At 41.3% G+C, this 14933-nt stretch overlaps 1 protein-coding gene across 10 annotated transcripts in view; it reads right to left on the bottom strand.

Moving 5' to 3' along the window:
* QKI (QKI, KH domain containing RNA binding) overlaps nt 1–14933 on the bottom strand; it is a 182532-nt gene that overhangs the window by 51655 nt on the left and 115944 nt on the right. For all 10 annotated transcript variants that reach the window (XR_012318031.1, XM_073671413.1, XM_073671414.1 and 7 more), the window contains one exon: nt 5169–5312. Coding sequence is in view for 9 of the 10 variants with exons in the window: in XM_073671413.1 (XP_073527514.1) it covers nt 5169–5312 (144 nt within the window). In the remaining variant the exon portion in view is untranslated. The remainder of the gene's footprint in view (nt 1–5168; nt 5313–14933) is intronic.

The raw sequence follows: 14933 nt of genomic DNA, 5'->3' as shown, positions 1-14933 counted from the left end.
TAAGGGCAGAGAAGGTTTTCTGCATCTAGAATGCAAACCCATTCAACCGAATTAAGCAGGAAAGAAAAAAATAAAAACGAATATTAAGTTAACAGACTACAAGGCGGTCAGTATAAAAATATATATATTCAGTAGTTTGCAAAAGATTTAGGCAGGTGTGGAAACAAAGCTGCAAAGTAAGAATACTTTAAAAAATAGAAGTGTTAATAATGTAACACTTAGATTTTAAAATGAAAGTACCAAAAAGAAACCTAAATCAAATCACTATTTGGGGGGTCACCAAACTTTGCCAGCATCAATTCTTCTAAGTACACCTGCACACAGTTTATGAACGGAGATTGTTCCAAACATCTTAGAGAACTAACCACAGATCTGTGGGTGTAGACTTGAGCAAATCATTCTGTCTCTTCTGATTATCCCAGACAGACTATGTTAAGATCAGTCACTGGGGGGATGGGCATATCTCTTCCAGGACTACTACTACTACTTTATATTGCCTGTAGGTCTGGGGTCATCGTCCTGCTGCAGAATAAATTTTAAGCCAATCAGATACCTATCTGATGGTATTACATGACTTGACAAGTAACTACTAGTATTTCTAAGCATTAAAGACACCATTAATCCTGACCAAATACCCAACTCAATATGCTGAAATGCAGTCCCAAACTTGCAAGAATCTCCGCCATGCTGCAATTTGTTTGCTCAACAATGCAAACTACCATTTTTAGCAGCTCAGCTCCTGTTTTCGTGCATAGATGAGTTGCTTGGCTTTGTCTCCATGTAAAAGGAAAGGCTTAAGGATAGGACACACTTCCCTGGAGTAGTAGATGGGTGCAGCTGCAAGTTTTTTGTTTGCTTGTTTGCACCCAGTGCATAAAAAAAAAAAAAAGGCAGGCCACACTTTTATGAGCTAGACATTATATTCATGTTGTTCCCCATGGTTGTGTGTCCAAAGGCCGGGTCTCAGTCCTTCTCAGCCCTTATCTACATGAACGTCACATGACAAATGGTAAGATTTTAATATTAGAGGTTAGGGTCGTCCCGAATAGTGTCACCGTAACGTGGTGGGATGGCTTTTACATAGTTATAATTTTGATCAAAACAAAGCACTCTATATTTTCATGCACTATTGCTGTTTATTCATTTAATGCAGGGTATTTGCTTATTAGGTTTTTAGTTTTGTCTGTTTAGTGGCCAGTGTGAACATGCGCTTACACACTGCATGCACATCAACTCATTCCAGTTCATCGCTTTAGGTTTGTATTCCAACTTGCAAGAACCTCCACCATACTTCACTTCTGCATTGTTCAGTGAACAAACTGACATTTTTTCAGAACCCCAGCTCCAGTTTTCGTGCATAGTTGAGTTGCTTGGCTTTATGTTCATGTGAAAGGTATGGCTTCAGGACAGACTTCTTCCAAATTCCAGGACATACTTATCAAAACAGTAGGTGGCTGCAGATAGGTTAGAGAGGGTGCTGCTAGTTCTGAGCTAATGGTACTGCTAGACAGCCTTCGATTTTAAAGAGGAATAAGCAAAATGTGCCTTTTATCTGCTGCATTATGTCCTTGGCCAACCACGGCGTCTACAGTCATCAATGTTGCCCATTTCTTGTTGCTTCATCTATTGACTTTGAAATCGGCCTGGAAGAGACATTGCTGATGCAGTATATCTACCTTGAGTTTTGTTGATGTGCTCAGTCTTGCCATGGTAGATGATTCGGGACATGAAATCGTCTTCCACAACCTTGCCTATGTAGCAAGCTTAATTGTTCTGCACCAAGTTTTCAGCCTCCTACACAGCTGTTTCTGTTAATCACTGTGTTTCAGTCTACATATGACAATGATGATTATTATCCTGTTTGGTATAAGTGTATAGTCATACACTTGACTTTAATCCTACAAAATCCCTGACTTTGTGCAAATGTACCCAGAAGAATTGATGCTGCTTTGAAGGCAAAAGGATGGGCACACCAAATATTGATAAGAATTCTGTTTTCTTCAAGTACTTTAAATTTTGTTCATTGATAAAAATAAACCTACTAACTTCTATTTTTGAAAGTATTCTTGCATTGCAACATTTTTTTCACCCCTGCCTAATACGTTTGCACTATACTGTATGTAGACAAAACAAAACCCAAAGCATAGCGCCACTTGTGATATAGACAACATCGGGTGTCATTTAGGTAGACATAAAGGAGGTTAGGCTCTATGCACAACAGTCAGTCTATGTGCTGGATAAAATCCCATATGCTAAATGTATCCATTGGGCTCCAGTAATACAATGGTGTTCTTTTGGCCTTCGCTGGGTCATTATGCCTCACCATTTAGTAGAGTGAAATAAACTGAGATTCCCAAATAGAAACTCAAAGTATACCATGAAGTATAGTTTTTATTTTCTACACACAACTATGAGCGACATAGAAACTGCATGCCTATAGTGTAGCTTACTTCCAAGCTTTCTGTTGAAAATATACATACCTGATGGTAAGCTGAAATACTGCATTTAGAGGGCCTACCTAATTATTTAACACTTTTTCCTGGCCAAAAATGCACTGGGTCAATGTATCCATTTGCACAAATATTGAATTATACTAACCAAATGTACTTGGTAGTTGGTCCAATTGGGCCAGAAAAAAAGTCGAAGAAAAAAAATAGCGATTAGACGCTAAGAATCCCAATGAAAATTATTATGCCAAGTGTACACTTTCTGAAGACAGAACTGCTTACATAAACATTACACAGAATTGGTTGATAGGCCTGGGGCCCATGAGACATTTTACACCACACTAGGAAAAAAATATCACCTGAAGCGCCTGTTAGCTGACATCTATCCACTGAACCTGAACATGCTGCTTCAAAAATGTAGCATTGCTTTAACGGCTTGCTTTAGGCCCATTGGAATTTCTCGATCATCCTTCACACCGCTGTTTAAAGGGTGTTTAGTTTGCAAACGGCTGCAGGAAGGTATACCCGTACAGAGACAGCGGCTGAATGGACAATCAATAAAATCTGACTTGCGAGTTGCTTTGTAGTGGCTAGCCACGTAAAATGACCTTTCCATTCCGGTAATACAGCAGTTACTTAACTCAATGATTCCGCTTATGAATGAGTGCAGCAAGGAAAAACAAATGGAGAGCCCGAACAATGGGACTGAGGGCAGTGTGGTTTATGGGCATACCGAAATAAGGGAATGTACATGCAACAAGTCACCGAAGACCACAGAATTATATAAATCATCAATGTCATAGCATCATTTTGTCATCTTTTTCTTTTTTGGTAGTAGAATAAACCGAAGAAAAAAAGCCTACGAGCTTCCAGGCACTGTAAAATTGTACCGAAGACCCATTATGAGATCGGGGAGCATTAATCCAATTTTGGCCATGCCAACATTAACAATTTGTTGTAATATTTAAAGAGGATTTGTCAGCAGATTTAACAATACAACCTGTATACATCATTGTATAGATCAGCCAGCCCTGATAAGAGTGGTGTACTTTGACTCTATAATCCTTTATTATGAGCATTTTATGAGTCCAAGTGTATTCATGCTGCAAACTATCCCTGCCCAACTAGCTTGATTGAGCGCTTTGCACTGTCCTCTGCTCCTGCTGGTGAATTCTGGCACTTGTACAGTACAAAGATCAGCATTACATGAAGGTATAGCTTGCCTTCCAGCAGCACTGTCAGTGAGGACTAATAGGTTCTAACACCATCCAATGCAAGAACCATGCACGCCAAGGGTAGCGCTGCACATGTGTACCTTATACATTTGGTAGAACATGGTTTATGCGCTCAGACTACAGAGAAGTTCCTGATGTCAATTACAGTGCTGTGGGTGGCGAAAAAGGATTTACCTATTTGCTGGGAAAATGAGAGTATACATTTTTTTTTAAAAGGACAGCAGGAATCTAGGTCATTCCAACGCTAAACAATGGTTAATGAATTTGACACAGTCACCAGATGTGCAAAGTTTTTTCTTATGACAGATTCACTTTAAAGAGAACCTGTCATAAGGATTTTATACCCCAAACTACTGGCATATATGTATAAATTTGCTTTACAGATGAGTAAATCCATCCCTTTCTTGAAGAAATCAGTTTTTTGTTTTAGAAAAATCTATAGAGTAAATTGCATGCTAAGGAGTTGTACATGCAGTGGTGTGGGCTGTGCACTTACAGTTCTCCAGCCTCCCTCCCTATTCCCTGCCTGAAGTCTGTCTCCAGTCTCTGACTGACAGGTCACTGTAACAGAGTAATCTGTCAGATAGGATGCAGGCAGCGGGCGAGGAATAGGGAAAAAGGCAGGAGATCTATAAGAACGGTGCCCACACCACTGCATTTACAACTCATTAATATACAATCTCAATTATAGATTTCTCTAAAACCGCAAAACAAATTTCTACAAGAAAGGTAAGAATTTAATCAGCATTTAAGTGACTTTATATATGGGTCAGCAGTTTGGGGTATAAAATCCTGATGACAGGTGCTTTTTAAAATTATCTTTAATGGGCTATTCCAAAAAAATGTTTGGAGATAACTTTGAGATCTTTGCAGGCAGGTCTTGAAAGGAGCGAAGGTGCGCATGCTCGACCTCAGCTGCATTCATTCTCAATGGGAAATAATAGAGTACAGAGCTCTGATTTCTCAGGGAGTCCCATCGGCAATAAATGGAGCAAAGGCATAGCATGCGCACCTCCGGTCCGTCCATACAAGATGAGGCAGCAGAGACCCGTTTTCTAGGTTCCAGAGCTCAATCTAAGGGTTGCTGGGGGTCCCAGTGGTCAGACGCCAGTGATCAGAAAGTTATTCCTTATCTTACGGATAGTGAATAACAAGCTTTTAGGGAATAACCCTTTAAAGGTGTGAAGTTTCACATTAACATTTAAATGAACTAGTACTGTGAATTCTATTTAAAGCAATACCAAAGGCAGTGATTTAGATAGATATTTCAAGCGGAAATACGTTCAAATCCACCAACCATCTGTAAGAATCCAATCAAAACTGAAGATTGGAAACATCCAGATCATGTCACTGGCCACGCTCATGCTCGGATAGACTGGGCCATAATCATATTGATAGACGGTGAATGACCCAATATCGGTGAACACAGTAGACTCGCTGCAGTCATAATTTATATCTATGTTTATAATAAAATAAATTCACTTACTGCTGGAACCAGCAATTTTTTCACTTCTTCCACTGCTCTTCTTAATTTAATTTCTGCTCGGTTTTGGGCATCTTCCACTGTGATCAGTACATGCAGGTCTTCATTCAGATGCTCCCAGTTTGGTTTTCCTCTATTTTGTTCCTCCTATAAGCAAAATTAGTAGCAAACATTAAATAAAAAACTGACTTACAAAAGTATTATACACTTGTTACTCCATATCGTTACAACAATTTTTAAATGTAAATTGTAGATTAGAACTATTTCTGCAGCCATCTATTAAGTGAAGCCCTAATGAACATCTCACAAACTAGGCATTTACAGATCAGCAGCACATGCGCGGCAACAAACTACAATTCTTCTTGATCTTCTTTGTTAAGACTTTCGGTAGCCATCCCCATTAGTCCAAAGAGTACTTATGCATGGATCTTATAACTAAGAAGAACATGAATACCTAGTACAACTGGATGGGATACAATCATATAGAAACATCACTGACCAGATTCTAAAGTGACATCACCTTTACTGTAAGACAACACTAATGTCTACTCTGGTTTCCAGTTTTCTCCACAGTGCAGCACCTACTTTCATTTCCTTCCTTCTTTATCTTTACAACTCCATCTGTGATCTACAGTCTGACAAGGATCTAAGACTAACTATCATAATCAGAAATTATCCTCTAACACACTCTACAAACCTTTTTTGTGATGCACAAGTTAACTAGAATGCACTACCCAGGAAAAGCAAACTAAATCGACAAACTTTCCAAGCATGCCTTAAAACCACATTTTTTTAGGCAGGCTAATTACATCCCCTAATCTAACCCCTTTCCATTTACCATCCTACATTTTTCCCCATGAAACCCAAATCCCCACATTCCTGGCATACTGACGCACTCCATTTCTGTTCAGACACTGGATGCGCGACTCTCATGCAACTTTACTTGCACTACCTTGTTTTATAAAAGATGGTTAGACCATTGAAAGATAACTAAACTTTTACCTTTAATGTCAACCCTAGCTTTGCCTAGATAGCTAGCTCTTGTGAGCAGACCTTTCATGCCTTTATATGAATCTTTGGATAGTTTATTCCCCTATAATGACAGATTAGGAGAGCATCCACTGCATTGTGAAGTGCTTTGGATTACACTGGAGCTATATACAGGTGCATCTCACTAAATTAGAATATCATCAAAAAGTTACTTTATTTCAGTTCTTCAATACAAAAAGTGAAACTCATATTATATAGAGTCATTACAAACAGAGTGATCTATTTCAAGTGTTTATTTCTGTTAATTGATGATTATGGCTTACAGCCAATGAAAACACAAAAGTCATTATCTCAGTAAATTAGAATACTTTATAACAGCTTGAAAAAGGTTTTTAAAATCTGAAATATTGGCCTACTGAAATGTATGTTCAGTAACTGCACTCAATACTTGGTCGAGGCTCCTTTTGTATCAATTACTGCATCAATGCGGCGTGGAATGGAGGCGATCAGCCTGTGGCACTGCTGAGGTGTTATGGAAGCCCAGGTTGCTTTGATAGCAGCCTTCAGCTCATCTGCATTGTTGGGTCTGGTGTCTCTCATTTTCCTCTTGAGGTCAGGCGAGTTGCTGGCCAATCAAGCACAGTGATACTGTTGTTTTTAAACCAGGTATTGGTACTTTTGGCAGTGTGGACAGGTGCCAAGTCCTGCTGGAGAATGAAATTTCCATCTCCATAAAGCTTGTCGGCAGAGGGAAGCATGAAGTGCTCTAAAATTTCCTGGCAGACGGCTGCACTGACTTTGGTCTTGATAAAACACAGTGGACCTACACCAGCAGATGACATGCCTCCCCAAACCACCACTGATTGTGGAAACTTCACACTAGACCTCAAGCAGCTTGGATTGTGGCCTCTCCACTCTTCCTCCAGACTCTGGGACCTTGATTTCCAAATGAAAATTGGAACTCTGGGACCTTGTGGAGTGTGTCAATGACTGCCTTCTAGACATCTGTCAAGTCAGCAGTCTTCCCCATGATTGTGGAGCCTACTGAAACAGACTAGGGGACCTTTTTAAAAGCTTAGGAAGCCTTTGCAGGTTTTTTTTTTTAATTATTCTAATTTACTGAGATAATGACTTTTGTATTTTCATTGGCTGTAAGCCATAATCATCAACATTAACAGAAAAACATTTGAAATAGATCACTCTGTTTGTAATGACTATATAATATATGAGTTTCACTTTTTGTATTGAAGAACTGAAATAAATAAACTTTTTGATGATATTCTAATTTTGTGAGACGCACCTGTATATGGCTCTGAGCTGGTACACATGGGGCGATCCACAACACCTGACTGCTGCACAATTTATGATCTATCCATCCTTGCATTTGTATGCCTGCAGTGCAAACTCAATTTAATAGCTTTATTTGAGATATAAAACTGCCTCCTGTTTATTTTTATGAAGAAAAAAAAAAACTTGTTGTGCAGGTAAAATTTTGTTCTATAGATTCCACTAGAGAGCCGCCTTCATCCATAACCCTAGCAGACTTAAGATGAGGCAACCTTCATCTAAACAAGACATGCTTTATCTGATGTAAAGTGATTGGGCTGTGTGGTCCCTATTGATCGGTACAGCGTGAATCATGCTGATTTATTATTACAAATGTCTGCTCATCACTCCAGAGTCCCCACTGCAGACCATTATTTGTATTCCGCTCTAGCAGGGTCCCAGTGACCAGATGATGCGCACACCCCAATAATGGCAGCAGATTACTAAAACTGGACAATCTGATCTGTTGTTTAAGAAATAACAAGTATTAGGAGTCCGTTTAACTGAACCTGTGAAGAATGGGTTAGCTTTGCTAAATGATTAATAAAATCCAGGAGCTGAATCCCAAAGTGACCGGTCACAATTTAATCTTCCACGAGATCATCTGCCAGAAGACATTTGTTGCACAGGTTTGCTTATGCAGCTTGTCAAAGTGAGCTTTCCAGCATCATTAGAGCATTTCCTCCCAGCACTTTCTTTTTGGAATCAGAATACTATATACATCCCCATCCAGAACTTCTCTAATCAGAAGGGCAGCCCAGAAGATGCAATGTGATGTAAAGAAAACACCAGATACACGTGATCACTTATGGCTCACAAATGCCAATGCCAGGAACAAACCCAAAACTGATCACACACCATTTCCAATCAGAACCATGCTTAAGATTTCCCAAACACATTAATGAAAGTCAAACTAGTAGATTTTGTTGGGAAAGGTCAACAATATCTAAGGGGGTGTCCCACTGTTGATGTCAACCTGTGTGCTCTATTGTCCTCCTGGGAGAGAAGACATCTTTAGAAATCTCTAGCTGCGGCTTACGCCCCTCTCCCCACTGAACACACTTGGAAGAGCAGAGGGTTCCTGTGTATGAAGGAATAGCTGATGGGCAAATAAGCTATGTAATCTGAGAGCAACTTCATGTAAAGGTTTAGAGCCTGACTCCAGCGATGTGTCACTTACTAGGCTGTGTTTTGAGGTTTCAATACAATTAGTGTTTTATTAACTTGAGATTATCACTACAGGACAAGCTGCCTCATAGTCCAACCACACCCACAGCACTGATTAGCAGCTAACTGTCAATATACATTGTACACAGGAGGCTGCCAATCAGAGGTGTGGGCGGGGCTACACAGGGCTCAGCACTCCCAGCACTGATTAGCAGCTTACTGTCAATATACATTGTACACAGGAGGCTGCCAATCAGAGGTGTGGGCGGGGCTACACAGGGCTCAGCACTCCCAGCACTGATTAGCAGCTTACTGTCAATATACATTGTACACAGGAAGGTGCTAATCAGGGGTGTGGGCGGGGCTACTCAGGGCTCAGCACTCCCAGCACTGATTAGCAGCTTACTGTCAATATACATTGTACACAGAAGGCAGCCAATCAGGGGTGTGGGCGGGGCTACACAGGGCTCAGCACTCCCAGCACTGATTAGCAGCTTATTGTCAATATACATTGTACACAGAAGGCTGCCAATCAGGGGTGTGGGCGGGGCTACACAGGGCTCAGCACTCCCAGCAATGATTAGCAGCTTACTGTCAATATACATTGTACACAGGAGGCTGCCAATCAGAGGTGTGGGCGGGGCTACACAGGGCTCAGCACTTCCAGCACTGCTGTACCAGTAGCAAACAAACCTGATCAAATCACAACTGCTACACCCAGTAAACAATGACATCGCTGGAATCAGGGTCTCTGTCCCTACCTCACCAGCCTTCAGGCATACATTACAGAAATATTGCATTACTTCTACCAGAGAAAAAAAAATTAAATACAGGGTCCAATGAAACATTTTCTGTTTTATTCACACAAAATAGACAAAAGAAAAAGAAAAAAAAAAAACTATAAAATCAGAGTCACATCAAGCTCAATGTTTGGACTACATTCCCTACACTTGGGGAAGTTGACTGAAATATTAAATAGCTGTAGGCTGAATGCTTGTTCGGCCAACAGCAATTTCTACTGACTCCCCTCTAACATGTACGCTCGACTCAAAACCTGTTCAAACCTAATATGTCTCACAGCAACACAAATCACTTTTCTTTCCCAAGGGCTTCCTGAATTCCAGTTGGAAACAAGCCTAAAAGGTTATCAGGGCGAGGCCAAATGTCACAGTATGTATGAGATACACCGGGTCTGATCTAGCACACCATGGAATATATGCCCTGCATATATACAAAGCATATATGCAGGGCTTGGAAACGGAGATAAGATCAAAAAACAAATCCGACAGAAATATTTGGGAATGCAGCAGCGGTAGCAAGGCGCATTTCTATACTTACATTAACAAAAACATTGTTTGATGTTGCGTAAGAAGAAATGAATAGTCGGAAGTTACATCTTTGAAGTTTTCTCAAATTGCAAAAGCTCAATGCTCCGTCATACACAAGTGGAGGAAGATAATCAGCTGATGCTTCATTTGAGAAAGTTTCAGACAGAAAGCTCTGAGTACATTGGAGGATTCCAGGTAAATTCCCAGAATAATTCAATGACAGAGGCAAATACGATTATCACTTGCAGGTAATTCCTAGCACATAAGGGAATATTGCTGAATTATTAACCTAATTAATGTGAGTTAAGAAGGGAGCAGAGCTCACTAATTGACTGCCAGTGTGATGTGTCCAGCACAGGGGACCATAAATCATGGAGAAGGAAATGCAACATTGAAAAAGTGGTTTATTCAGAGCTCATCATGATGTAGTTAAAGCAGAAAGCACAATCCAGATCTATTCCTTACCAGCGTACATCGCACTAAGGATTTCTCCCCCAGCTACTGAGCAAAACTCCCAATCCTGCTGCCAATGGCATCCTTTACGTAGGCGCTGTGTGCATACATTTACTCTATGTGCATCTGCCTGTCTATTAAAGATAAGCACATCCAACAGCCCAGCTCACCTGCCATTGATCACACGCAGGACGTTTATTACTGGTGAATACAAGAGAAAAGGTATATTCTATGGACTGAATCTCCAATCTATGCTCATGTCAAAAAAATTTATTTTATTTTATTTAATTTATTTAAATTTATTTATTATATATATATATATTTATTATATATATATATATTTATTTATTATATATATATATATTTATTATATATATATATATTTATTTATTATATATATATATATATTTATTATATATATATATATATATATATATATATATATATATACACACACACATATTATAACAAATGTACATGACGTTCACACAGGCTCAGCAGAATATTCCTCAACTATGAATTCACGGGCTTCAGGGTTACCATGCGCTTCTTGGGCTGAGTGCTAAGTAATGTAGGTAACATAAGTCATTGGTCTGCAATGGAAATAGGTTTCAAATGACACACTAATTATCTATTTGAACAGCAGTAGCAATTCGGTAACACTCAGCATCAGAGCTCACTGATTGTCCTAACCCCCGCTGATGCACAGCTTTAATTGAGCATTTATAGCTGGGAAATTAGCAAAGACTTTTGCTCCTACTGTGCCTCTAATAGCAAGAGTTCACACAGAGGAAGTGCAGAAAAGAATGCCCGGGAAAGAAATCAGGGCAAGTTTGTAAGCACCTTAAAGTGGGCGGCATGGCTACTGTGGGGCAAAAGGTGGGGGCTGAAACATAGATATGCAACTTCATGGAAACTGATGCACAGGCAAGACACATGGGGGGTATATCAATGATATTTAATCTCAGGGCAAACTTCAACCAGACAGTGTTAAAGGGAACCTGTCATCTGACTCATGCTGCCCCAACAAGGCCGCATGAATCAGACATTGGATATATTACTGCAGAGTATGGTTCACTCATTACAAGGAAAAGAGCCAGGGACCATGCATTTCAAATGACTAGAACAGAGCAGGGAAAGGCCACATTCACACACTCAGTATTTGTGAGCCAAAATCAGAAGGGTAACAATCAGAGTAAACGTATAATAGAAACTCGTCACCTCTTCTGTATTCATCACCCACTCCTGGTTTTGGCTTATAAATACTGTAGTAAAATACTGACCAAATACAGATAGTGTGAACGTGACCAAAGACTTATCAGTTAAGGGGAACTGGATGGGACATTGAAAAGATGCCTGGGAGCCGCCTCATACTAGTCATTAAAGATACATATAGCCCAATTCATCATTTGCAATTTATTGAAGTCACTTTTCTTTTGGTCTTGTGGTATTCACTGATATTTTCTGCACTAATTTCTTCAAAATACCACAACCGAATTACTGGTAAGGACTAATTCTATCTTCTCAATACGCCTTCCACGACAGCATTGGAGGAATACCAACGATATTTTATTAGGGAGGGACAATAGCTTGTAGGACTTTCCTACCAAAGTCTAAATCCCTAGTGCATGATAAGTCTAATCTATAATGTTTAGAAAACGTATGAAGGGAAGACCATGTAGCTGCCCGGCAAATCTGCTCAGTAGAAGCGCCCGCTCTTTCGGCCCATGAAGTTGATGTGGATCTGGTAGAATGAGCCTTTAAGGCAATCGGTGGATTCATTTGTGGATTGCTATAGGCTTCTCCAATTGCCTTTTTGATCCAGTTTGCTATAGTGGATTTAGCCGCCTTCCTTCCTCTGTTCTGCCCTGAGTGCTGTATAAATAGGTTCCCATCCAATCTCCAAGACTCAGTTTGTTAAAGATAATAAAGGACAGCTCTGCAGACATCTAGGAGGTGGAACTCTGCTTCCTTTGGATTGGAAGGTTTCTGGCAGAAGGAGGGAAGGATGATTTCCTGGGAACGATGGAAATCCGAAACTACCTTTGGGAGAAAGGAAGGGTCCAGGCGAAGCATAATTCTATCCTCGGTCACATTCATGTAAGGTTCTCTGGTGGAAAGGGCCTGTAGTTCTCCTACTCTCCGTGCTGAAGTGATGGCTACTAAGAAGGCAGTCTTATGAGAGAGAGTCTGTATTGTGCTAGAGGATAGAAGCTCAAAGGGAGAGAGGCTTAAACCCTTGAGTACCACATTTAGATCCCAGGATGGGACCGGAGACTGAATTCTTGGGTGAAGTCTGAGTGAAGTTATGAATCTCTTGATCCACCTATGAGAGGCCAAATCTTGGTCGAATATTGAACTTAGGGCTGAAATCTGCACCTTAAGAGTGCTGGGTTTGAGACCCAACTCCAATCCACTCTGTAGAAAATTAAGGATCCGAGCAATGTTGGGATGTGAGGTATCAGGAATATCCAGGGCGTACCATGATAGGAATTTTTTCCCATATTTTGCTGTATATCGCATTGGTTACTGGCTTCCTACTCTGTTGAAGAGTTTTTATAACTTCTTCAGAGAGACCTTTGGATCTTAAGATCTCGGCTTCAGTAACCAGGCTGCCAGTTTTAGCCACTGAGGATTGGGATGGAACAGGGGCCCTTGAGAGAGAAGGTTGTTGACCTATGGTAGTATTACCGGACCCTCTAGGCACAGTTCTGTGATGGCCCCGAACAACGACCTTTTGGACCACAGAGGGGCCACCAGAATTGTTGCCACTCTCTCTAACCTGACTTTCTGTATGGTTCTTGCTATCAGCGGTATTGGAGGAAACGCAGAGCAGCTTGAAATGCCAGGGATGGGCTAGTGCGTCCCAATTCATGGCATTGTCTCGTCTGTCCAATGAGAAGAAGAGGGGAAGTTTTGCGTTTAACCGACTAGCAAAGAGATCTACCTCGGGGAGACCCCATTTTGCTACCAGCGACTGGAAAATATGAGGATTCAGGCTCCATTCTCCTGGCTGGATATCTTTCCTGCTTAGAAAATCTGCTTGAACGTTGTTTGAGCCTTTCAGGTGGATTGCTGAAAGTGATAGGAGATGTTGTTCTGCCCACAAAAATATTCGGCCTGCAATCTGTTTTAGGCTGTGTACCTTCGTGCCTCCTTGATGACGAAGGAAGGCAACTGTAGTCACGTTGTCCAAGAGAATCTTGATGTGAGAACCCTGGATTAGATCGACTGCCGCTCTGAGCATTTTTTCTACCGCCATTAGCTCCCTGAAGTTGGAAGATCTGGCACTGATCTCGGAACTCCAACAGCCTTGAAAGGGAATCTGGGCCACCATAACTTCCCAGCCTCGTAAACTGGCGTCGATAGTCACTGTATTAGAGGGTCCTGGGTCCAAGAAATCCCCCTCTGAGGATTTCGGGAGCTTAGCCACCAAGAAAGAGAAGCTTTTATCAGACCAGGGGTCCTGAACCGTTTGTTTAGTGAGTCCCTTTGTCTGTTCCAGGATCTTAGGATATGATTCTGGAAGGGCCTTGAGTGGGCCTGGGCCCACAACACCGACTGGATACTGTCCAACTGTCATAGACCCCAATACAGACATTGTCGCTCTCAACGTTGGATTCTCTTGGTGTCTGAAATTTGAGATTTTGGATCTGAGAGCTGTCTGATGCTCCAATGGTAGAAAGGACATCTGTTTGTTGGAGTTCAGTAAGACAGCAAGGAACTTCCTCCTTAATGAAGGGAGGAGTTCCGACTTTTTTAGGTTTGGAACCCAACCTAATGACAGAAGGGTTTTTAAGGTTATAGAGACGTGAAGAGTGAGAGTTGCTACTTTAGGAGCGACAATCAACATGTCGTCTAAGTATTGAATTATGAAGACGCCCAGTTTCTGGATGAGTGCAATGACTTCTGCCACAATCTTCGTAAACACCCGGGGTGCTGAAGAGATGCCGAAGGGCAGTACGGTGTACTGGTAATGAACTGTTATATTGCCCCTGAGGACTGCAAACCGCAGGAACTTCCTGTGGGACGGATGAATCGGCACATGGTAGTACACATCTTTTAAATCTATGGTCGCCATGACGAAGTCTTTCCCTATTAGGGGAATAGTTGATTTTATAGACTCCATCTTGAATCGTCTGTATTTGACGTGATGGTTTAGGGACTTCAGGTTGATTATGATGCGTGGGGTCCCTGATGGTTTCCGTATTAGGAATATTTTTGAGTAGTGACCCGTCCCCTCCTGGCCAGGGGGAACCAGAGACACCACTCCCAAATCCAGAAGGTTTTTTAGGGCGACCGATAGGAGTTCCTGAGCCCCCCGAGAAGGAAGGGACGTGACCTTCAGGATCTGAGGGGGGCGACTCTCGAATTCCAGTAGAAGACCCTCCTCGATGGTATTGAGGATCCACTGGCAGGAAGATATTGCCCGCCACTGGGGAAAGAAATTCGAGACACGCCTGGTGTTGTTGCTGGGGTACAAGAATGTTGCGGCCCTTGCCGC

Source organism: Phyllobates terribilis, unplaced genomic scaffold (assembly GCF_046119375.1).
Source record: "Phyllobates terribilis strain yellow unplaced genomic scaffold, ASM4611937v1 Scaffold_3__8_contigs__length_932513732, whole genome shotgun sequence".
NCBI lineage: Eukaryota > Metazoa > Chordata > Amphibia > Anura > Dendrobatidae > Phyllobates > Phyllobates terribilis.
Note: the sequence above shows the minus strand (reverse complement) of the source record. Positions and strands in the feature narration are given on the sequence as shown.